This window comes from Micromesistius poutassou (assembly GCF_964030765.1).
Source record: "Micromesistius poutassou genome assembly, chromosome: 3".
Classification (NCBI taxonomy): domain Eukaryota; kingdom Metazoa; phylum Chordata; class Actinopteri; order Gadiformes; family Gadidae; genus Micromesistius; species Micromesistius poutassou.
Window position 1 is genome coordinate 11484790 of NC_140273.1, and position 25400 is coordinate 11510189.

The window sequence follows — 25400 nt, forward strand, 5'->3', positions numbered from 1 at the left end:
ATAGAAAATTATTTCCAATCAAATCTATCATTAGGTATTTTAAAATATGCCAAATAAGTGTGTATTGATAAAGTATAACAGTGAGGACAGAGGGGTCTGCCAGCGGTGGAAATCATCGCAGTTCTGCTAAATGTTCCCTCTAAATTCCTGAGCAAACATGTCATGTTCGGGCTCATACCAAACTGAAAGGTGACTGCTGTGTTCTAGTTGTAGCTACAGATCATAGATCTGTAAGATGCTGAAAATGTATGGATAGCATGGCTCTTTGAAAGGTGATCATGTTGAATCAGTATGCGAATAAATAATTAAAATAATAATAATAGCGTCATGTGCGCAATCCATCGAGTAGCCTAGGAATATCAAATGCAACTTTATACAGCTAGATGTCGCTTTGCTGTCGTTATTTGAACGATCGTCCTGAAATAGACTAGAGACGCAGGATTTCAACCCCAGAGGGCACTGTTTACAAATGTTGTGAGTTAAGTTAAACATTTTAAATATGCATGTGGAAAACGGGATGGCAAAGCGTAGGTACATTTGAAAATGTACAATACTATATACTTTTACCCAGTTAGAAATAATTATATATGTTTTTTTTAAATCTTCCAAAAATTTATTTGGGATAATTCCAAGTAGAATGAGGATGTTACCTTTTTCATAAAGCAATGAAACCCAAAGTCTTGCTGGTAGTTCTTCCTCTCTCTCTCACACACACACACACACACACACACACACACACACACACACACACACACACACACACACACACACACACACACACACACACAGACACACACACACACACACACACACACACACTTTGAATTTGAATGGAAAAAAGGCTACACACTAAATCGTATCAGTGTGTAGCCTATATATAAGAACGGTATATAATGGAGCAGTTAGAAATTAACACAGCAAACATACAAAAACACACTGAATACAAACGGATACAGCCTTTAAATAGTCATTGGGATCATCACAACAGACATAATAAACCTAGCGATAGGCAGCTCCACTCCCCCATCGTGACGTCACGATGACTCGCGGAGTTTACACTGCGTGACTGTTGCGGCGTGCGGTGAACGGCGCTGTTGCGGAACGCATGTTTTTTTTAACCTTTGGTGTTTTTAAGGGATGCAAATACAGAAACTGCTACGAAGAAACGGATGACATCTGGAAAACATGTAGTCATGTATTATCATTGACGGATATAAATTGACAAGCTATACGCGGACTAATCGTGCCTCTCAATCGAATCGCACCTGCACGACAAAGACAGATCTGTTTGTTTATTTAATGCTCTTCGCAGCAGCGTGTGTCTTCGTGCTGCAATCTTGCTGTTTACATGCGAATTCGCCATCGGCAGTGTTTGACAGCGTCCGTGCCTAGCACCGATCCCCTTGGCGGCTCGGGAACAACATCGGACGTTTATGCGTGTATCCCATTGGAGTCGATGCGTCTGTAGGTTGGCAAAGAGGAACATTTACATCCACAACAATTTCAAGACAATTTGTGACGTTTATTTTTGTGACTACACCATAACTGCCCCTATCCGACTATTCCCATCGGACGTAACCTATATAACACAAAAATAGTCGCACTCCAGATTCCGAATCGCGTCTGTTCAATGTCCTCCTTTATGACACTATTGTGATTATGTGGATCAATCCGGAAGATGTGTTGTTGGCGGGTGCTTTATGGATCACCGAACGGGCGAACCCCTACTTCATCTTGCAGAAACGGAAGGGGCACGGGGATGGAGGTGGAGGTTTGGCAGGTGGGTCTCTGCTTCCTCTCTGCATCATCTTCTCTCTATTTAACTGACCGACGCTGTCACCCGGTGATGCAACTCACCGCTTGCAACCCCTCGATTGAATGAACCATTTATTTTTGCTGACATGTTTTAAACACCCACTTTGGCTTTATGGGCCCTCATCGATCGAGGTGCATCGTGTGAAACCTCGCTGAAGGTGCAATATACTATTTTTAAACGCAGAGACAATAACTGCGAGCTCCACTATATGGGACTGAAATTCAATATCCTGAATGTGGTTTCACACATTTTGCAGATGCTGCGGATCTTAGTAAGTGGTACCTCATGCAGAGACAATTTACTATTCAATAAGCCCAACTTGGCCTATTTAAATATGAACATACAGCAGAACCGTGTGTGTGTGTGTGTGTGTGTGTGTGTGTGTGTGTGTGTGTGTGTGTGTGTGTGTGTGTGTGTGTGTGTGTGTGTGTGTGTGTGTGTGTGTGTGTGTGTGTGTTAGGTTAAACAAAATGTGAGCAAACGGCCGGATGTCTTTTCTGTTGATGTTCCGTGAGAAATTTCAAGGATAGCAAGTCCCAGCAGGACAGGATACAGCCTTGAGGCCAAGCAGAGAGTTGTTGCATGTTGGTTATTGCTGAATCATCAGCTTCTCTTCCCCATACACCATTTGATATCTAGGTCAAGACAACGGACACAAGGTGGATAGATAGAGCAGTGGCACGTAGGTAAGAGAGTCCACAGAAGGGTCAACTTCAAGGCCCAAGTCTGAATGTGTCATTTCGTCCACAACCTGGGTTCAGTTTTACTTTATGTCAGGAAACTTTTACAACGATTTTACTGTGAAAGGTGAAGAGAGATGGTTGGCAAACTTGGATTCAGATTCAGACGCGTACTTGGTTAATCCCGGGGGAAATTGTTATATTTAGCTCGTATTCTTCTACATTTCGAAGGCCTTGAAGCATAGACATCTTAGTCTGAGACTGAGGATGATGTATTTAAACAGACTGCTGATTGTCCACGTAGTCAGTGGTTTTCAAATGGGGATCTGCAGGGTCTACTTTTGGTCTGCAAGGTCCCTGTGTTTTGAAGACTGAAAATGGGAATACATCTCTCTATGTACTGAGTGGAGTGATGGGGAAATATTGTATTTTCTCACTTTCTCACTGCACTATCCTATAGTCAGCTCATCACAAAGCAACGTAAGTGCAGCTTAAGAAGATGGATGGTCGGTAGTGGGGTTAATTGAGGCCTAGCAGAATCACTTAAGACACAGTGCTTTAGTTCTGCAGGACGGCCTCAACCTGCCATTTTGTGTAATGAATTTGAGTGCAGTTTTAGTGCTATATGCCTCTTTTTTATTGTTGAGAGAAAGTATTCTTCAGAGGAAGTGAAACATAAAAACATCACAAGGGATGTGGAACAAGCTTCAAAGTGAACTTTGATATGGTTCTTTTCTTTTCTTTTTTTAATGTTCAGTTTCTGGGGCCCCTCACAAAACACCCACATTTAAACCATTTATGGTATTGCATAAGTTATTCATAACATTTGTTGATAACTCTTTGCTTGTTGGTCAATTTTCTTAAAGTAGTTTTAATGTATTCTTCAGCGTCCTCGTTTCTACTATATGCAGTGGGAATATCTGTTTATTTCAATTTGATTGTGAAAAAAAATTGGCAACGCTTCTCTACATTCGTTTTTCCACATTTTCACTTCTGACTGGATGCTCTAAATAATATTTCAAGAGTTATTTATCATTAAATGAATTGGAAAATATCATTGGAAATGGATTATCCAAGATCAGTCTAACCAAAATATATCACAATGTTGGCTATTCCATTTGGGAGTGCTGCATAATACAGGCCACTTTTATTGTTGCTGTTTGTGTGAGTAATAATGATTTCCTTTGAGCATGGGATATGAATGCCAATATTGTCCCATGTTAGGTGGGTCACCGTGCTGTAGTCGTCAGTGACAAAACAAGTATGACGGTATCAGCCATGTGATTGTCTTACTGAAAGAGGGAACTTTTCCATGCAACACACAACAAGCCAGTTGTTGTGACACAACGAGACCACAGCAATTCACAGGAAAAGAGGCAACCAAGACAGGTCTGGTGTTCTAAGGTTCAGTGGGAAACCGGACACATATTACTGTGTTGTATGGTAAATAACAACACATTGTTCCTTCTATTACTGCCCTGAATAATACTGAAACCAACACACTGATTAAAAAAAGAAAGAAAATCTGTGTGTATTTTCCTTAGTAAGAAAACACTGTAACCTTGTTATTAGCCCTGTCATCTCACTTATTATATAATTGTCTTGATTGTCAGTTAAAATGCTCCCTAGCTCCCACTCTTTAGGCAGACCATGCCAACAGAAAGACCTCTAATATTATGAAGGTGATTTTCAGAGCCTGTGCCAAATCTCAAATCGTATTCCTTTATTAACATGTGAAACTAATGTACAAGGTTTAAAAAGGTGCCATCTCAAAAAGAAACATTTGAGATCTATATTTTCATATATTTTGTCTCTGTAATATGTTTTAATGTATTTTTTAAACTGAAGAATGTGGCTTAAAAAGGTAGAAAAAACTGTGTCTTATCGCTATAGTATCAAAAGATGGTCACTTGTTGTTTTGAGAATGTCATTGAATAATGGCTTGCAGATCCTCATAATTAATGTTACTGTAAGAGTCAGAGTGTGTGTTGTTTGACATTTCATGTGACCCTAAACACTCCAATAGTGAGCAGTGACTTCAATCATAGTGAATCATCATTGTAATTCTGAATTTCATGTTATGGTTTCTGTTTCCACAGGTCTGCTGGTGGGGACTATGGACGTGGTGTTGGACTCCAGCGCTAGAGTGGCTCCATACCGGATCCTCTACCAGACCCCAGACTCTCTGGTCTACTGGATTATCGCTCATGGTACGTACCCCCTGGCACACATGGCCTTTATCAAAATGTCCTCTTTCCGTCTTCTACGAGTTATACTATCAAAGCTCTGATGAGCAACAGACATATCCACCATTAAGTCCGTATGTGCAGCAGTAGTATGTTTGTCCCCGCCCCCCCCCCCCCCAGGCCAAATATGACATCATCGTGCTTTCTTGTTCCCATTAGAGGAGATGAAGGAAATTGATACACAAATCAATACAAACAAATCTAGTACCAGTGGTATATTTTGATGGAATGGTCTGAAATGTCATTAAGTAATGGGGTCGAGTTTATTATTATTGTACAAAATCCTCTTCTGGCCCTTCCACATTACACTGTGCATAATGCTCCTTCTGTTTGGTTCTAGTTGTGTTCATTACAAAACATTTGCCTTGAAGGGTTGTGTCTGAATGCATTTGCTTCAAGGACCGTTTACATTTTAAATCTCATCCTACAGAAAAGAGCCTTTTATTACAGCTGCGACTGAATTAGGTTGCTTACCAGCTCAAAATGTTTATAACCCATTGTCTTGTTGTTCAAGCATTTTTGGATTGTTTTGTTTAAGGCTAAGGATGGCAGACAGACAGCTTTTTAAAACCTTTCTATTTGCCATTTTGTTCGAACTTCAATGCGTTTTGTCTTGTCTTTTGCTGAAATACACATTTCACAAGTATATCTCAAGCTTTAGAAATATTATATACTGTGGGCCCTATATGTACATTTTGGAGCTGTCTCTCTCCTTAATGGAACACTGTGATACACTTGGTTTGAAAATGGCCAGAGCAAGAAGCCAAGACTGAAGTGCAGCTCGCTAGCTCTTCGCGCATGGCAGTTAGCAGTTGGCAGGAGGCAGTTCATACAGGAGGGTGATGCTGATGGGAGCATATGTCTATTTGTTTTTTATAGTCATACAAAAAGAGCCATTATGGTTAAACTGGGTAGGGAGTTTTTTTATGTGCTGCTACACATTGAAAAGAAGTACATAGAAGATATATTCAGAAGTAGATACATTCAGTATACTTTAACAATTAAATGGCAGATTTTGTATAGTATGGATACATACTATAATGTAATAGGTAGTACAATATATAGTTTGTATTAGTATACTTCTATTACTTTACTGGTCCAGTCATCACACAGTCTTGTAACCTTCACTGGCTGGTTTGCTTCCTCACTTTAAGATTCCTGCTGACAACAGCTATGTTATAATAACAACAACAACCACTACAACAACCGCTTATAATTCCCCAGATTTGTTCAATCACGCAGCATATCTTCAGTTCTCTTAATGGATTCCTCATCTTCATATGAAACATGTTTACGAGAACAGTCCCAATAACACTCAGCCTTGTCTTTCTGCCATTTTCTGTGCGTTACCGTGACAACACATAGTGTAGTATGAATCTGAGCCTAATAGCTGTATGTTATACGCATATAGTTTGTATGTAATGCATTATCTCCTTCCACAACTCTGGCAATCGTGTTGGGGTTGTTATTGGAAAGACTACACACACACACACACACACACACACACACACACACACACACACACACACACACACACACACACACACACACCACACACACACACACACACACACACACACACACACACACACACACACACACACAGTGCACAGCACACTTTCTATGCCTCATACGTGCTGCTGTCTTTTTCACACCCTTCCTCTCCCTCTCCCCCCCCCCCCCCCCCACCCCCCCCACCACCACCACCAGGGACTTCCCGTAAGGAGATCACGGAACACTGGGAGTGGCTGGAACACAATCTGCTGCAGACGCTCTCCATCTTCGAGAATGAGAACGACATCACCACCTTCGTCAAAGGAAAAGTGCAGGTATATTCACAATGACAGCTGTCAGCGTCGTCATTTTTTCGGGGGTTGTATGCCCAGTTACAGTTGGGCCCAGTTACAGACGTCAGTTACAGTTGGGCAAAATAAAATGACAGCCCTTTCCTTTTACTTTTTAGCATTTTCTTTCTTCCTGATGTGCGTTACTTTTGCATTAGTTTGGAATCTAAACGGACATTAACTAACTTAGGTGTGATCAGCCAGTGAGCCTAGTCCCGGAACACACACAATCTCATGCACACCCTGAATGACAGGCGCACATAGTGGGCCGGTAAAGAGACAGCCCGGCAAAAACATTATGGATTTTTCTGACGGCCCACCAATGCGGCAGCACACCGGGATTTGTCCTCTCACTCGGGATTTGTCCTCTTATTTGTCCTCTTACCCCCAATAACTGCAAAACATACATCAGTCTTGTCCTCATAGTTAAAAAAATATGTTTTTTGACTAAAGACGGTCGAAATCTGTATTTGTTTTGTATAATAATTATATGTTAATTGATCCTATCTCATGAACCCAGGACACACACACACACACACACACACACACACACACACACACACACACAATGGAGCCAGTCAATCAGATGCCCCCTCCCTCCTGATGTACACCGACACACACACACGCACATATACACACACACACGCACACACACCCCTCTGATGTCCTCATCATCATCATCGTCGTCGTCCTTGTCTTCTTGTTTTGCCCCTCGCAGGGTATCATAGCGGAGTACAACAAGAACCAGGAATTCAAAGAAGATGACGACACAGACAAGTTCAAGGAGGCCATCGCTAAGTTCCGCAAGCTGTTCGGCATGCCGGAGGAGGAGAAGCTGGTCAACTACTACTCCTGCAGCTACTGGAAGGGCAAGGTGCCGCGCCAGGGCTGGCTCTACCTGAGCATCAACCACGTGTGCTTCTACTCCTACCTGCTGGGCAAAGAGGGTAGGGGATGTTCACGTTGTCAGATGGCAGGAACATTGGCTCGATGCAGGTCCGATCTTTAGTTGGACTCTGTTGGGTGTTTTTGTCTTCAGTTGGAGTATCGTTTTTTTTTGTAATCTAAAAATGTATCTCAAGACAGTTTCTTTATGAGTATGTCTTTTATTAGTAAAGAAACTTTGACGTAAAAAAGTACCTTTGATTTAGAAAGCACCTCAAGGGTTTGTATGCACCCGACCTTACAATCGCTCATTGTTCCCGTTTTGACATGCTCTCTCTTCCTCTCTGTCTCTGTCTGTCTGAGTCTCTCTCATGCTTACTCTCACTCTCTTCTCTCTCTCTCTCTCTCTCTCTCTCTCTCTCTCTCTCTCTCTCTCTCTCTCTCTCTCTCTCTCTCTCTCTCGCTCTCTTCTCTTCTCTCTCTCCTTTCTCTCTCTCTCTCTCTGTCTCTCTCTCTCTCTCTCTCTCTCTCCCACAACTATCTCTCTCTCTCTCTGGCCACTCTCTCCCCCTCAGCTAAGCTGGTGGTGCGGTGGGCGGACATCACCCAGCTGGATAAGAGCGCCACCCTGCTGCTGCCCGAGGTCATTAGGGTGAGCACACGCGCACGCCACCACCTCTTCTCCGTCTTCCTCAACATCAACGAGACCTTCCAGCTCGCCGAGCAGCTGGCCAACATCGCCATGCGGCAGCTGCTGGACAACAAGGGCTTTGAGCAGGACCGCTCGCTGCCCAAGCTCAAGAGGAAGTCCCCCCAGAAGGTGTCGGCCCTCAAGAGGTGAGGGTCTTCAAGGGTTGAAGAACGACGTGCTAGTTGGTAAAGCCCCCCCAGCCCCCCTCGGCTCTTGACGTTTGCGTTGTTCTTACCACAGGAGACAAACGCTAGCAACCATTTGCTGCATATGATTCAAACGTGAATTAACCAGAAGTAATTTGGTTAATTCAATTAACCAATTTAAGAAAAATAAAAGAAAAGCAATTTATTTGAGATTTGTCATTTGTCATAATGGTTGAAATTCTCTTCTGGACAGCAATCAATAAAATCAAGTGCTCTGACACAAAAATGAAAATAGTCCAGTATCTGTGGCTGTCGCAGGCCTGTAATACGCCCAACCAATAACTTCATTGGGCCCAAATTAAATGGTGGGAAGCCCTTCCTGTCTGTCTACCTACCTACCCGGCCGCCTGCTGGCACTCTGGCTCTGCACTCATTGAGCATGACCTTCCACAAGGCTAGGCAGACATAAAGCTATTTAAAAATCCTTGTTAAATCTCTGAATTACAACCCCCGCCTGTGTGTCCTCATAAGGGACCTGGACGCCAGAGCCAAGAGTGAGCGCTACCGTGCGTTGTTTCGCCTGCCGAAGGATGAGAAGCTGGACGGACACACGGACTGCACTCTCTGGACGCCCTTCAACAAGAGACACATTCTTGGCCAGATGTTCGTCTCCACCAACTACATCTGCTTCACCGGCAAGGAGGAGACTGTGTGCAGCCTCATTATTCCCCTTCGTGAGGTGGGATGTTTGTTATGTTTTTCTCCTGTGGTTGATGATTACCCTCCATTTAAGGCACAACTGTCGAAAAAACATTAGCGCGGTGGAATAGTAATAAGACTGTAATGCAATGCCTTTTTGAACCTTTAGACCTTTTCAACCTATTTCACAAACTATCTAAAGTAGATATGGACATTAGTGGCCTGCCTAAGTTTGTCTGGGCATTCGCATGGAAGAAGGCAGCAAAAATAGTGTTTTGAAAGGTTGGTGAACTGGGTGTTTTTACACGTACCGTAGTAGTAAAATACGGCTTAAGATGTGGGTTGTGGTTGTGTGTCTGCAGGTGACCATCGTGGAGAAGGCGGACAGCTCCAACGTTCTGCCCAGCCCGCTGTCCATCAGCACCAAGAACCGCATGACCTTCCTGTTCGCCAACCTCAAGGACCGCGACTTCCTGGTGCAGAGGATCTCTGACTTCCTGCAGCAGACCACCTCCAAGATCTACCTGGAACGGGAGCCCACCGGAAGCCTGACCAGCTCCGACGACGAGGTACCACTTCGTTACGTCGTCACAGCATGACTGCACATTTTTCAAGACTTCAGGGTACATAATTAAGCAATACATTCCCATAACCATTTCTAATAAACGAGAATCTTTGTAAACCGTCAGATCTTGCCGTGCGCATTTCATTGGGTCAATGGACTGAGAAGGGGTAAAAAGGGCATACATAGAAACTTATTACAGTAATTCACTCACTTAGAAATGGTTATGGGAATGTATTGCTTAATTATGTTCCCTGAAGTCTTGAAAAATCCTAAATGGTAGAATCCCAACTGTATTTATTGCCAGGTAAGTTTTTCTAACAAAGACTGAAATGCACCACAGCAGTGGCAGCATGTCCCTATGGATCAGATGCAATGTGTTCCCCTCCAAGGAGTCGGCAAAAGCTTACACCGCCCCCCCCCCCTTCTTCCTCCAGGTGAGCTCCCAGCTGGGGTCCCTGCTCTCCTGCAGCCCCCCACGCAGCAGCCTGGGCTCGGACAGCGAGCGGCACTTCAACCTCAACGACAGCAGCGTGCCCACCGCCACGCAGGCCCTCATGACCATGTACCGCCGGCGCTCCCCCGAGGAGTTCAACCCCAAGCTGGTGGGTCGACCTATCCCCCCCCCCCCCCCCCCCCAAACACTCTTTCCATGACACCTGCCATCCTACGAACTCTTGCTTTCCTGCAAACCCACGCATCCCTGGGAACACAGGCTTCCTGCAAACACACGTCGACAATGAGTCCGTGGGATTCATTCGTCGGCAGCATGTGACACAGAGCATTATTTCTTTTTTTTACAACGGTCGTTCCCTACGAACATGAAGTTCCCCATGAATACACATTTGCCTACGACTGAAAACGTACATAAGCTTACCAATGAATGAAATTAAAATAACTTAATTATATTCAATGGTTTGGTAAATAAATATAAAGTGTTAACACTTTCTTGGGGCTAATGTGCATGCTCTGGTTGGGCTCGAGAGTTGGCCTACACAGAAACAGCCAGAGGCACCAATTCTGAAGCTGGTTGTACTGCATTCCAGTATGCCAGTATGCATTCCAGTGCTAGCAGTTGACTGCAACACACTCCATATAGACGGATCACACAAACGCCAAAAGATTTTTTCCTCATTCCCCACCTCTCCACTGTGACAGCCAGTGTGTGGGGAGCACTCTGTCGCAGACTGGCAGCTGTGCATCACCCAAGTGGGTGCTTCACACTGGTAGTGGATGAGTGGATGAGGTGTCATACCCCCCCCCACACACATACACACACACACATACACACACACATACACATACACACGCACATGTGCATACACATACTCACTATGTACAGTGCTTTAGGTATCTTGAAGAGCGCTATATAAATGCAACCAATCTTTTTTTCAATTTGCTGACAGCCAGATGCAGATACAGGAGAGCGTAGTGAAGGGGGAAAAGGGTACAGCGATGGGGCCAGCTGTGGGAAAATATGTCCCAATGTTTCAATGTCATAGAAACATTTTCTTTTACATATTTTTAATAAATGGTGGCAAAGGAATTGTGTTGAGCATGCTAAATCTGGGACTGATACAGGTTTATTTTAATGGGCTATGCCATTGCTTGCAGGAGAGACTGAGAACAGAAATTACCATGCTTCATTAAGCACCAGCGGAATGAAATGCAGCAACTGGAGGAATTGAAGAAGTACACTCTTCAGAATCAGAAAACAAGTTTAGCTTTACCAACGTTTTCATCCTGTGTGTTAGAAAATTATATCCGAAAATTAAGCATTTACATTTAGTTATTTAGCCATTTACCAGATACTTTCATCCAAGGTGACTGCCGGCTGAATCTGACGATGATCAAATCAACAACCGCGTCTGAAAATCGAACTTTAAATTGTGGTATTGTTTATTTTTCTTTCTTTGGTTAGGCTAAGGAGTTCCTGAAGGAGCAGGCATGGAAGAACCACCTGACTGAGTACGGCCAGGGCGTGTGCATGTACCGCACGGAGAAGACCAAGGAGCTGGTGCTGCAGGGCATCCCGGAGAACATGAGAGGAGAGCTCTGGCTCCTCTTTTCCGGTGAGCCAAGAACCTGCCGTGTCTCTAGAACAAACACCCACTCTCACTGTGTGTGCGTCACACTGTGTGTGCGTCTGTGCATGCGTCACACACAGAACAAAATATTGAAGTGAAAATGTCTGCAACATGTTATGAGATTACTTGTACAACAATCATGTGACTACCTATATACTATCTTCAGAAGTAACAGTATATAGATATAGAGGGATAGTCACATGATTAGTGAACTTTTATTAGGGCGTATGAGCTACAATAATGCAACACAACCTGCATGGCTATCTAGACATGTCCATCAATCAGGTACTCAGCAGGCCACTAACACTACTTCAGTATTTCCCCATGTCAGAAGTGACCTGAGGGCTTCTTTATTGGAGTTTGTGCTGAGCAAATGAGTGGGTACAATGTGAGTGACACAGTCAGGGTTCGTGGGAAGTTGCATACATATTTGTCTTTAGTTTCTGTCAATTAGAAATGGTGGTGGGACAGGTCTATTACTCAGGACCCTTCACATTTTTTAAACTTAACAAATCCATCCAGGAATTCTCAATGAGGGTAAAGGTATATAGATGCCTATCCAATCCCCTTTTGTCCATTTCTTTGCTTTGTTGATCTTTTCAAGGAAAAGCTAAATTAACCTATTAAACTATGTGCAAAGGAGAACCTTGAATGACCAATGGTTACTAGAAGCTGAAGGCGGTTGGGTTTATTCCACATGAGGAGAGCAGTGGTATAAGCAGCTCCCCCCCCTCTACTGACCTACTTATGTACAACTCTGCCGCTGTTGTTGAGCCACAGAGTTTGCCTTGCTCACATGCACCATGGACTATATTTACTGATGTGTCCTGTTCTATTTTGGCTGTTAAATATATAAATTTAGATGTAGTTTTGGTGATAGGTATGTGAGTTGTAGTTATTGCAACCTAGGGGACCACATATGCGCCACAAAGTCACATCAATTGAAATGTCACATACTTGTATTCAATGAGCATTCAATGAGACTGTGATACTTGATCCTGATTGAATTCCTGAGTAACTAAATGCTAACAATCAAAAACTTATCAAAAATATGACCATATTGCATTGTAATTAAATATTTCAATATGTGAATATTGAACTAAAATAAACCAAATAAGATGATAACCGAGTTGTACAAATACCATTCTGGCCGAGATTCTCAGCCAGAAACACATGCATATTCTCACCGCCATTGTTTCCTTAAAAGGGGCGATCAACGAGATGGTGACCCACCCAGGTTACTACGAGGACCTGGTGGAGAAGTCGATGGGCCAGTACAACCTGGCCACTGAGGAGATCGAGAGGGACCTGCACCGATCACTCCCCGAACACCCAGCCTTCCAGAACGAGATGGGCATCGCTGCCCTGCGCAGAGTCCTCACCGCCTATGCTTTCAGAAACCCCAACATAGGATACTGCCAGGTAAAGTCTAGACCAAGATACTGCCAGGTAAACCCCAACATAGGATACTGCCAGGTAAAGTCTAGACCAACATAGAACACTGTCAGGTAAAGACTTGATAGACTGATAGATGCTCATATCTGAAAGGCCAGTATATGTAATTTAGAGTCTGGAGGATTGTAGTCTTCAGAGTGTGTTGCTGTGGTCATATAGAAAGTCGAATGTTCTATCTTTAGAGGGCAGGTTTGGTTGAGCAATACACTAACATGGAGGGTTATAGAAGATGGAAAGCAGCTTTTCACAAGACTTCTTCAGTGTGCATAAACAATGTCAGTGCAAAGAGTGACATTTTTGATATGGGATAAGTACTGACTTTTTCATGAATAAAACAGTGGTATAGTTTATCTTGGGATCATTGATAAATATGGTGTATACTATAAACTAGCAGCAACCCAATTCGATATGAAGTCTTCTGATGAACAAACTACGAAACCAAGTTAGAACAAACTACGAAACCAAAAACAAGTTAGGAAGTAGGAACTTTGCAAGTCCGAAATCTCCCTTGTTTCCTACAATATATGTTTTTGTTATTGGTGTCGGTCCTGCTGGCCTAAGATCTAACCTTCTCCCCACAACCACCACCACCATCTCAGGCTATGAATATCGTGACATCGGTGCTACTGCTCTATGCCAAAGAAGAGGAGGCCTTCTGGCTACTTGTGGCCCTGTGTGAGAGGATGCTGCCTGACTACTACAACACCAGGGTCGTGGGTGAGTAATTCACACTCTGCGCATCATCATACATCATCATGTAGTACTTAGAAGTAGAAGCTTTGTTAATGTGCCTCGCCAACGTGTCTTGGTAATGCACTACAGTCGATGCACCACAGCTTACATGCCTGGCTATATACCCCATGACTTACTTGGCTATCACGCCATGCTAACACGCAACAGCAAGCTAGAGCTTAAAAAAAACAGGTGTCCAGCATGGGCCCACCCCATTGGCTCCATTTGATAAATAAACAATTTTCTATATGTTTGAATGCAATGTTTGTATGAACTAACAGGCAGAATCAAACCTCTACACAGCTAGTGCACAGCTAGCTACTGGCTGAATGCTCCTTGCTAATGCGGTGGCTAACCCTATAACTAATGATCAATATATTTTGCGTTAGTCTCATCTCCTCATGTTCCCCGGCATTCTATTCCTCTTTCCTAGGAGCGCTGGTGGACCAGGGGGTGTTTGAGGAGCTGGCCCGGGAGTATGTGCCCCAGCTGTACGACTGCATGCAGGACCTGGGCGTCATCTCCACCATCTCCCTGTCCTGGTTCCTCACGCTCTTCCTGTCCGTTATGCCCTTTGAGAGCGCTGTGGTGGTGGTGGACTGCTTCTTCTACGAGGGCATCAAGGTCATCTTCCAGCTCGCGCTGTCCGTGCTGCACGCCAACATCCACCAGCTGCTGGGCTGCAAGGACGACGGCGAGGCCATGACCGTGCTGGGCAGGTGAGGAGGACGCCGTCTTGTCCCCATGTTAGAGCTCCAATGGAGACAGCTGTGTTGTTTAAATACAGAACTTAAAGAGGTCCCCCAAGCCAAGCTAAATCTGTGCGTTTACTGCCATCTAAAGGTTTCAGTAGGATAGATCCGACAAAGGATCAATGTTTTTTTCTGTGCACATCTAATGATAATTAATTAAAAATTAAAATTCATTCAAATGTTTTATTTCAATGAAATTGGAGTCATAGTAGTCTGTTCTTGTTTTGAAGTCCTCCGTAGTAAAGATGTTTTTAATAATCTGGGCAACATTTTATATTTCTGGTTTGAAGTCCTCCATAGTAAAGTAAATATTTTTGCATTGTCAACCGATCACTGAACACTTAATAGTTCTACCAAAGCGAGTCGGCTAATAAGAACATTTCAACTTCAGGTACTTGGACAGTGTGACCAACAAGGACAGCACCCTCCCACCCATCCCCCACCTCCACTCCCTCCTCACAGACAACGGTGAACCACACCCGGAGGTGGACATTTTCAAGCTGGTCCGCAGCTCCTACGAGGTCTGTATTTCACCTGTAACATCCACCCCCTATGATTTGTCCTGCTTGTCATCCAAGTTGTGTTTGATCTTGTATAACCATCATAAACAGATAATCCAGTGTCTGGGAGCCATTTTGAAAACACTTTTTGATCACAATCAATGTATAGTAATTAAGAGGAAATGGTCTTCAATCTGCTTGTGTCGTCATGTTTGTATTTTCATTTTTTCACAGATTTTATTGTTCCTTCCACATGAATGTTGTCCCTTCAATAATGAGAATGATTCTAATTTGGTTTCCATTTATTTGTGTTCATTAATGTCTGATTGGGGTCCAAATACATATCATTCATATTGACCACAATTTTGGCTCACAACAAATGACCAACAATGAAGTACCACATTAAATACCTTTTTGCTCTCTTCATTGTCTTTGTAGAAGTTTGGCTCTATTCGTGCAGATGTGATTGAGCAGATGCGTTTCAAACAGAGACTGAGAGTCATCCAGACCATTGAGGACACGACCAAGCGCAATGTGGTACGTACCAGCATTATATTAATGTAACTTAGTATACATTGCAAAAGATCTTTGGAGAGAGGAGTCAAGTAAACCCTGCCGAACAATGGCACATAAACTGTATCAACAATTGGCAATTGGCAAGCATCAACAAATATTTTTTTTTTTCTACTTTTGTTTTGGGACGTGTTTCAGGTCCGTACTATTGTGACGGAGACTCCCTTCGGTATTGATGAATTGGAGGAGCTTTTTGTGTTGTTCAAGGTGAGTTACTGGCACATCATGTTCATAGGGCAGACTTTGCTCCCCTTTCTCTTCCCTGCCGTTTCCAACAACTGACACGTTGTCATGGTAACACCCTACTATGGTTTACAAGTCAAAGCAGATTTTGTTTTCTTTTGACTCGCAAGGCTAATGCTGCGGCATTAGCCGCTAAGCCTGTTCTCAACACGTGCTAACACAAACTGAGCTAATACAGGCTGTTCCCACTAACAGCTCAATGTTCACACCTCAGTGGATTTGACCAACTTTACTTCATAACAAGTATAAAGCCGTTTTCCCCTTTTATCCTTAATGAGTAGAAAGCGATTCGGTTTTGGTAAACTTATAATATTACACCTTTTAAATATTGATATACTCTAAATGGGATGTATTCCAACTGCCATTCCTTCCAGGATTGCATTTAAGATGGGCAAGCTCGGTCTTCCTTCCACTCTTCATAAGATGTTAACATCAACTGCCATCTTTCTGTCTGTAGTTTTCAACTGGCCCCCTTCCTTCTTGCCTCATTAGACGGAGCACCTGACCAGCTGCTACTGGGGAGGGGGCACCAACCTGACGGAGCGCCACGACCCCAGCCTGCCCTACCTGGAGCAGTACCGCATCAACGTGGAGCAGTTCAGGGGCCTCTTTGTGCTGCTCTTCCCCTGGGCCAATGAGGCCCACTCTGACCCCCTGGCAGCGCGCTTCTTTCGGCTGCTCGACCATAACGGAGACACACTCATTAACTTCCGCGAGTTCATCAGCGGCCTAAGTAAGTGTGTGTGTGTGTGTGTGTGTGTGTGTGTGTGTGTGTGTGTGTGTGTGTGTGTGTGTGTGTGTGTGTGTGTGTGTGTGTGTGTGTGTGTGTGTGTGTTGTAGGGCATAGATTAGAAATTAGAACAAGTATAATTATTTCTGATGTGATGATCCAGGTTTGATACTAGTTACACTGGTTTAAGCTACCTATGCTAGTTTAAGCAACCATAACAAATCTGTTTTTAGAGCCCTGGGTAAGTTCACCAAATCAAGCTGGTGGTCTGTTGTGTCGGTAGGTGTCCTGTGCTATGGGGACCTGACAGACAAACTGAAGATTCTGTATAAGATGCACGTTTTACCTGGTGAGTAATTACATCCCCAATGTCCACAAAACCTTACCGCAGGCATCCTTTAGCAAGGTGCTCTAACCCCTACCTGCACCTTACTGAGTTGCTCTGGAATAAATCATATCCTGAATTATTTAACAAAAATATTTTTCCAATGTAACTCACATGATTTAGATGAGACGTCGCCTATGGTGTTGAATATCAACAGAGCCGTACAGAGACACTCACACAATGCTATTGGTTTCCTGCAGATGTCAGCACTGACGAACCAGACTCTGCTTTTGAAGCCACCCAATACTTCTTTGAAGACATCACCCCAGAGACATCTATGGGTAAGAAGCAGGATTACAGCTTATGTGCAGGATAACCAGGTTTACATTTACTTTACACATGATTCTCGGTGGCCTTATTGTTTTTTGAGATCAAGAACAATTCCACTATTAGGACTAAACTGACTCCACTTTTTAGTGAAGTTTTTTTAGCAATAATATGAATATATATTAATATATTATTAATAATAATAATTAATAATATATTATAGGACACTTAGAGGCCACCAAGATGACCTGAAACAAACCGATGACTCCAGTGTTGGAAAATGTCCATGCTATTTCTTGGGGAATATGTATCTTGAATGTCTACCACGTTCCTCCCAGGTAACGACCCCAAGGGCAAGGATGATGGCTTTGTCAGAGTTACGTTCAAGACAGAAAAGGGTAACATATGTTAGTCAAGTGACCAAAAATGACCTTTAAAAAAAAAGAACAAAAAAATATATATAATATATTTTTCAAATGAATGAATACTGTGTATTCTGAATACAAAGATTGTATTTGTGAAAAGTACTGTATGAGTATGAAATACTCATACAATATACATTATCTCATTGCAATTGTCTTTAGAATGTAATATTGTGTGTTTTTCTTAACTACAGTGAAGAAACTGCAGACATCAGATTATCGCCATTATCTGAAGCTATGGAACCAGGATGCCAAATCCAATCCAGAATCCACGAAAAACCTACCCAAATTGAACCAGGTGAGCACCTTTTTACCAGTTGGTTTAGTGGAGCTATTGACATATATTATACTGTAGGGTTTTCCTATTTTTTTCATCCGACTGTGACCCACCTCAGCAGGTGAGTCACACCATCTTTTGCCCCATGACCCAGCTTATACAAAGTGCAGTTGAATAAGCAATACCTTCTCATTACCATGTCAAAAACTAGAGAAAGAATGTTTCTCTATGCATTAAGCCCAGTTCAGACCAAAGATTTGCGACGCAACGAGACTGTTTTAGAACGAAAAGTTGCAGCAGTGTGAATTGGTCGTCGCAAGTTGTCGCAAGGCGTCGCAAGGCGTTGCAAGGAGTCGCCAAAGATTGAACATGTCAAATCACCAGGTCCAGTTTTAGAACGCAACGATGTGGCTATTTCTCTTCAGCCAATCAGGACACAGCACAGAACAATTTAGGCTTATTAAATAGGCCTACAAGTTGTAGATGCTAACGGTATTATCTTTGGTTCCAGAACAACGATTTTAGATAATGTTAGGCTTGAGCTGATTTATTGACATTATTTTAACGGGACCACCGTTACCGTTACACGTTAGCCGTTGTTATGGTTACATGCTGCCAGTCCGACGTGCTCCCATTCCGACAGTCCTGTGCACGTATGCAAATCAGCCATGTGCGCCAAACAGAAGAAGGGCCCTAACTTGCGCCCGGCGCAATTTACTTTCTACACCAACGCATGTGTCGTTGTTAGTTTGCACCCGGCGCAAAGCTGATTTTCCCCCGCAGCAACCAGGCACCACTACACTTGCATGTTAAATATTATGATGTCAAAGATTATTCATACGTGTGAAACTGCATAGAAATAGCGTGTGGATTGTGGAAACATTTTTTTCCATAGGGCTGCATGAATGAACATGAATGAAGTATAGTAGGCTATGCCATGCGTTAAAATAATAATAATTAAAACTGCGCGCAGTGATGAACGGGACCTCGCGCCGGCTTGCGGCCGCGTCACGTGCCGTCCTAACATGTGTGCTGGCAAGATGTGCACATGTTAGGACCGCATGTGACGCAGCCGCAAGCCGGTAAGAGGTCCCGTTCATCACTGCGCGCAGTTTTAAAAAAAATTTGCGCCGGCTTGCGGCCGCGTCACGTGCCGTCGTAACATGTGTGCTGGCAAGATGTGCACATGTTAGGACCGCATGTGACGCAGCCGCAAGCCGGTAAGAGGTCCCGTTCATCACTGCGCGCAGTTTTAAAAAAGCGCAGTTTTAAAAACGAGAATTTATGTAATCTGTAGAAGCAGAGGTGCCCTGTGGTGTCCTACTGATTGTTTTGACATTAACATGTAAGACCACATTTAACTGAATTACATGTTCATTAACCCTACATCAATGATCCGATAAATTCCCTAGGAGTTAGTTCAAATACAAGGCGACGGAATTCAAAAATGGCCAAATTTGACGGCATGCCACGGCCACGCCCTTCAACGTACAGTCACAAATAGCACGATTTTGGTTCAGCACCACTTCATGACTGTACTGACCAATTTTGAAGCAGATCCGATAAATTCCCTAGGAGGAGTTTGTTGAAATACGAGGCGAAAAAGTGAAAAAATTCCATTCAAAGCGGCCAACTTTGACGGCACGCCACGGCCACGCCCTTCAACGTACAGTCACAAATAACACGGCGTTGGTTGAGCACCATTTTTTGACTGTACTGACTAATTGAGAAGCAGATCCAATAAATACCCTAGGAGGAGTTCGTTCAAATACAAGGGGATAAAAGCGAAAATAAGACCACGGAATTCAAAACGGACAAATTTGACGGCACGCCACGGACACGCCCTTCAACGTACAGTCGCAAATAACACGGCGTTGGTTGAGCACCATTTTTTGACTGTACTGACTAATTGTGAAGCAGATCCGATAAATACCCTAGGAGGAGTTCGTTCAAATACAAGGGGAAAAAAGCGAAAATAAGACCACGGAATTCAAAATGGCCAACTTTGACGGCACGCCACGGCCACGGCATTCAACGTACAATCACAAATAACACGGCGTTGGTTGAGCACCATTTTTTGACTGTACTGAGTAATTGTGAAGCAGATCCGATAAATACCCTAGGAGGAGTTTGTTCAAATACAAGGGGAAAAAAGCGAAAATAAGACCACGGAATTCAAAATGGCCAACTTTGACGGCACGCCACGGACACGCCCTTCAACGTACAGTCACAAATAGCACGGCGTTGGTTGAGCTCCATGTCATGACTGTACTGACCAATTTTGAAAGAGATCCGATAAATTCCCTAGGAGGAGTTCATTCAAATACAAGGCAAAAAAGTTACAAATATTTCAAAATGGCCGCCGAGAGTGAAAATGAAAAAATTAAAATCTCCGACTTCCGGTGGGGTTTGGAGCATGGGTCCAAGAGGCTTTTCTGTAGGTCATGGGACCTTATACGTGCCTACCGATTTTCATACATATTGGTGAAACGTGGCGCAGGGGCTGCTTTTTAAAGTTCCTGTAGGGGGCGCTACAAAAAATAGAAACACGAATTTTGGTATGTGAGCTATCGGCACCAGTCTACACGTGTCCTGTGAATTTCATATTCATAACTATTACGGTCTCCGCACAGTGATTTACCCTGACACCAGAGCCTGTGGCGGCCATGTTGTTTTTTCAATCGACTTAATTTTAATTGAGCAGTTAGAACTTTGGTACCTAACGGCCACTGAGTGGGTTCCGCTCAAATCAAACATTGCGTCTATGAACTGTGGCGATTTTAGTGTCAGGCCACACCCATTTCGATGCCACGCCCCATTTGAAAATATGTTGACTTTATCTTGTTCAGAATTTGATTCTGAACAACTTTTGTATTGGGGCCAACATCATAGGCGTCCAACTTGACGTTGATATGAGCAATTAACTATTTTCGAGGTTTCAACCACACCACTTTTAGAACTCATTGGTGCTCTAAACTTTATTGTACAGACTAATCCTTAAGTCAGATTGAATATAATGGGCCATAGATGATATGTGCCAAAGGATTTTTGTCAAAGTCGAAAAACCTAGGATCCTTGGGGAATTTACTGTTTTTAACTAAATTCAAAATGGCGGATAATATGGCTACCGGAAGTGTTCAGTTCAAGAGACTTTTTTGTTCATCATGAGGATATGCATATGTGTGCAAAGTTTCATGAGTGTAGGTCAAACCGGTGACGCGTGCTGCTTGTGCAAAGTTTGCACTTTTGAACAGTTGCTATAGCGCCACCTAGGGGCGAATGTGAATTTGAGGGCTAGAATATCAAATTTTTCACCAGTCCCCACAAATGTGCCAAATAAAAATGAGTTTTCGAATATGTGCAGGGGGGGAAAAATGCAGTCAAAGTTCTGGAAAATAATAAGAAGAAGAAACACGAGGGTTTCAATAGGGTCCTTGCCAAGTTTGGCTCGGTCCCTAATAACAATAATACATTCGAGCAAAGTATATTCCAGGCTTCCAAAACAAAATCTAGTTTTAGGGTAGGCCTAAATGATTGGTTAAATGATTTGGGAAAGAACAGCTGATACAGCGGTAAGTTGTACTTTTAAATCAATGCATCTGCAAACACCGTACAGCAAACACATATGTTCTTGACAAAGACATCGTGTACAAGCCCATTACTTGGATTACTAGGATTGATGAGTATTTGATCGTGAGAAAACATAGTTTTACCGCGAGTGAGTGTTTAAAAGAATGAATGAATGCGGGTGATGCTTGGTGCGCGTGTGTGTGCGCGCGCCCATCTGTCTACACACGCAAATTAAACACGTATGAGAAGGAAATCGAGTCAGTCGACCTGCGATAAGCAGCTGATTCTGAACGAACTCGTCTTCGAGATGGACGTGTTCTAACGCATTTTTAATCAATGAAATGTTAACACAACAGTATATATCTGACCATTTAACTTTCAAAATTTTAGGTGAAGCCGAGCTTCCCTTGCAGTCGAGAAGTCGCCACTACGAAAGAATGCAATGTATCCAACTAGCGGGATCTAAACAAACTAAGCTCCAGCGAATTACTACAATGCAGACGTAGTGGAGAATGGGGAAACACAGAAACTCTAGCCTACTCTCAACCAAAATAAAACTAATCGCAAACCTAAGTTAGGTTACTATTTAGCAGGATGGAAGTGATGCTGATACGGCTCTCAGCTGTGCCAGAGCGTTCAGAGTTGCTATAAACCACCTGCCGTCGCCGCCCGGTGCAGCGGTGTGAACTGCCCAGTTTTTAGAACGTCTCAGCCCGTCTCGTCACAAGGAGTTGCGAGTTGCAAGCAGTTGCAAGCAGTTGCAAGCAGTTGCGTCGCGAATCTTTGGTCTGAACTGGGCTTAATGCTCCTTGTTACAGTAAATACATATAAAAATGTTGGCCAATGGCCCTCCCGTTCCTCTGCTGCAATCTCCAGTCTGCAGAGCCGTGGTGACTCGGTGTATTCCCCTGTCCTCCAGGGCCAGTTCATCGAGCTGTGCAAGACGCTGTACAGCATGTTCAGCGAGGACCTGGCGGAGCAGGAGCTGTACCACGCCACGGCCACCGTCACCAGCCTGCTGCTGGAGATGGGCGAGGTGGGCAAGATGTTCTCCTGCCCCGGACCCCGGGACCAGGACCACGAGGACCCAGACGGGGAGGGCAACCTGCCGCCAGACCGCCCCCGAGCGGAGTCCGCGCGACGGTCCCAGGAGCCAGCGGCACCGGGGGCTTTCCAACAAATGTGCCGGAACGAGACTTTGTTCACCGCCGACGCTGAGTCGGAGGAGAGCAAGGCTAGCGTGGAGAACGGGGACGGTGAAGAAGAGCGGACGGCGCCACTGCAGGACGTGAGGCTGGAGGAGGACCAGTCGTCGCCCAAGGAGGCGGGCACGCTGTCGTCGGCGGCGGCCATGTTGACCTCGGACGACGAGACCAAGGACGACACGTCCGTCTCCTCCTACTCGGTGCTCAGCGCCGGCTCCCACGAGCTGGACGACAACAAGCTGCAGTGCGAGGACATCGCCGATGACACGGTGCTGGTGCGTAGCCACGGCAACCACCAGGACGACGACGACGACACCGGAGGGGATGGAGGAGGAGGAGGAGGAGGCGGCAACGCGGATCGGCGTGACGACAGAGGAAGCCTTCCCCACAGCACCAGCATCGACAAGGACTGGGCAATCACCTTCGAGCAGTTCCTGGCCTCGGTGCTCACGGAGCATGCGCTGGTCCAGTACTTTGAGAAGCCGGTGGACATGCTGGCGAGGATCACCAACGCCAAGAACATGCGGAAAGTGGGGCGCACCTCGTTGTCGTTCAGTGACTATGAGATCTCCCTGTCGGGCTGATGGGGAACAAGAGACAATGCTGGCAAAAAAGGACAAGGGTGACCGACCTGACACCTTCCCCCATCGCTCTGTCTCTCTCGCTCTCTTTCTTTGGGGGAATCAATGCTGAAATAGGAAGACAAAAAAAAACGTTACTGTTCAGTCTTGTTCAGTGCTAGGACAACGTGACCCTGTTTTGATGGATTTGGAAGTACCATTTTAAGATACTATGTGTACGATATGTGAATGATTAGGTTACTGTTAGCGCTGTGTGGTATCAGATATTCAGATATGGAAGACTTTAAACATACTGTGTGTCTGCAAAGACTGGGTTTAACTGGAGAGGAAATGAATGTCCAAATGTAGTAGCTGTACTTTATAAGATAATAGCAAAAACATGAATATTGTAATCTGTAGTCCACCTACTAGGCCATATAGATGTTAACGGGTTTGATTCAGTCTAGTTCCACACTGCAATACAGATACACATACTTAATACGTCACTTAATATAAAGTAAACTGTTGTTTGATGGATATCACAGTTCTATTTGCTGCTAAAAATCTTTTATTTTGCTGGTTTACACACTGGTTAACTGTATAGATGAAAAGCTGCACATGAAATTTGCCTGGACTGCTGAACATCATGATCTCTTTCAGGACAGCATACTCTACCATTCGTTTCAGGAAGCATACAATGACTATAATATTGGCCTGGCAATTCCTCAACAAATGTTGAGATATAGTTTTTAATTTACATTCTATACAAATCCTCTTTTATTTTCACATAACTGGAAAGTAACGGTGAAAAGAGTTGTCTTAAGATATCTTGTACTATATTGCCAATGTCCACATTGCAATTGAAATATTATTTACTTCTTTTTTTTTTTCAAATGATTGATGACATCAAGAATACCTAAGGCAATATTGTTCCAAAAAACGAGAATGTTACCCTCTTATACTAAAGATTATTAGCACCCGCACTTTCTTTGAAATCAGGAAAAGGAGGAATGACATATATCTTAAACAAGTTCATCTTAAACAAGTTAATCTTCCGGCAAGTTTTATGATGACCCAATTGTTATGTAAAGACCACAGAACAGACAGACAGGCGGTTATGAACTATCTAGTAACCTTTATCTGCAACCATGGTTATCAACCTCTTGTCCGGTCGCTGCACACAAACTGTACTTGAGTTTGTTTTAAAAGATTTCCACTTTTCACTCTTATGTGTTTGCTATGCACTGTATTATTTTTACTTTTGAAGGATTTTTAACTTTTGTTGTTTCCATTTGCATTTTACATTGCTGTTTTTTTTTTTATTGTATTCTTTTTTATTATGTCATGTTGTATTTTAAGGGTCCAAATGCACATTTCTTTTTATGATTCTGAGGTATTGTGTACTATGTGTACTACTACTAATTAAAAGTATGCTATGATGATATACTAAATTTGTTCCAACCGCCTACTGTTCTTCCTTAGCAAATGTTCCCCTGAAAAATCACAAAAAAAGAATCACAAAAAAACTCAAGAAAACTTCAAAAAAGCATAGTTACTTCAATTAAATGTTATTCTGTCCAAACTACAGGATAAAATAAGGTTTTAATCCTGTAGGGTTATAATGGTTCTTCTTAATGGTTTAACAGTATTTATCTGGTTCTGTACTTCCAACCTTCAAAAGTACAAGAACTTTAATTATGTTAATTAAAAAATTAAGTAAGTTAAGTGACTATAGGTTTGTATATGAAAGACACTCAAACTATTTTTCCAAAACCCCAACCAGTAAGAAGACAATGCAAATGTATTGGCACTAAGTATTTCAAAACCCCAAAACAGGCATACAAGGGTTAAAGCATTTATCTCCACTCCCCTCACTCTGTTGACCCCTCCCCTCGCCGCTGCGTCTCTGGGAGGACCAATCAAAGGGGGCTATCTCGAGGGAAGGGAAGGGTTCCATCCCAGATAGCAAGGAAGGAAAGCCAGCAATGATTCACCTGAGTACGAGACATGTTGTGCCAAACTAAGCAGACGGTCGACTGAGGTTCTCCCTCCTGTCCAGTCCTGTCCGTTGCC

The 25400-nt window shown here is 43.5% G+C and overlaps 1 protein-coding gene across 1 annotated transcript; it reads left to right on the forward strand.

The window, feature by feature from the left end:
• The first annotated feature begins 1092 nt into the window (after window positions 1-1092).
• tbc1d9 (TBC1 domain family, member 9 (with GRAM domain)) lies at window positions 1093-24704 on the forward strand. Its single transcript, XM_084466077.1, has 21 exons — window positions 1093-1780; window positions 4596-4706; window positions 6453-6571; window positions 7305-7533; window positions 8047-8308; window positions 8840-9047; window positions 9370-9576; window positions 10007-10174; window positions 11491-11641; window positions 12864-13078; window positions 13711-13828; window positions 14277-14562; window positions 14987-15116; window positions 15534-15632; window positions 15807-15875; window positions 16404-16644; window positions 16925-16990; window positions 17227-17307; window positions 17632-17691; window positions 17910-18013; window positions 22482-24704. Exons 1-21 carry the CDS (start codon window positions 1660-1662, stop codon window positions 23349-23351), a joined length of 3915 nt encoding a protein of 1304 aa, XP_084322203.1. The 5' UTR covers window positions 1093-1659; the 3' UTR covers window positions 23352-24704.
• The last annotated feature ends 696 nt before the right edge of the window (window positions 24705-25400 follow it).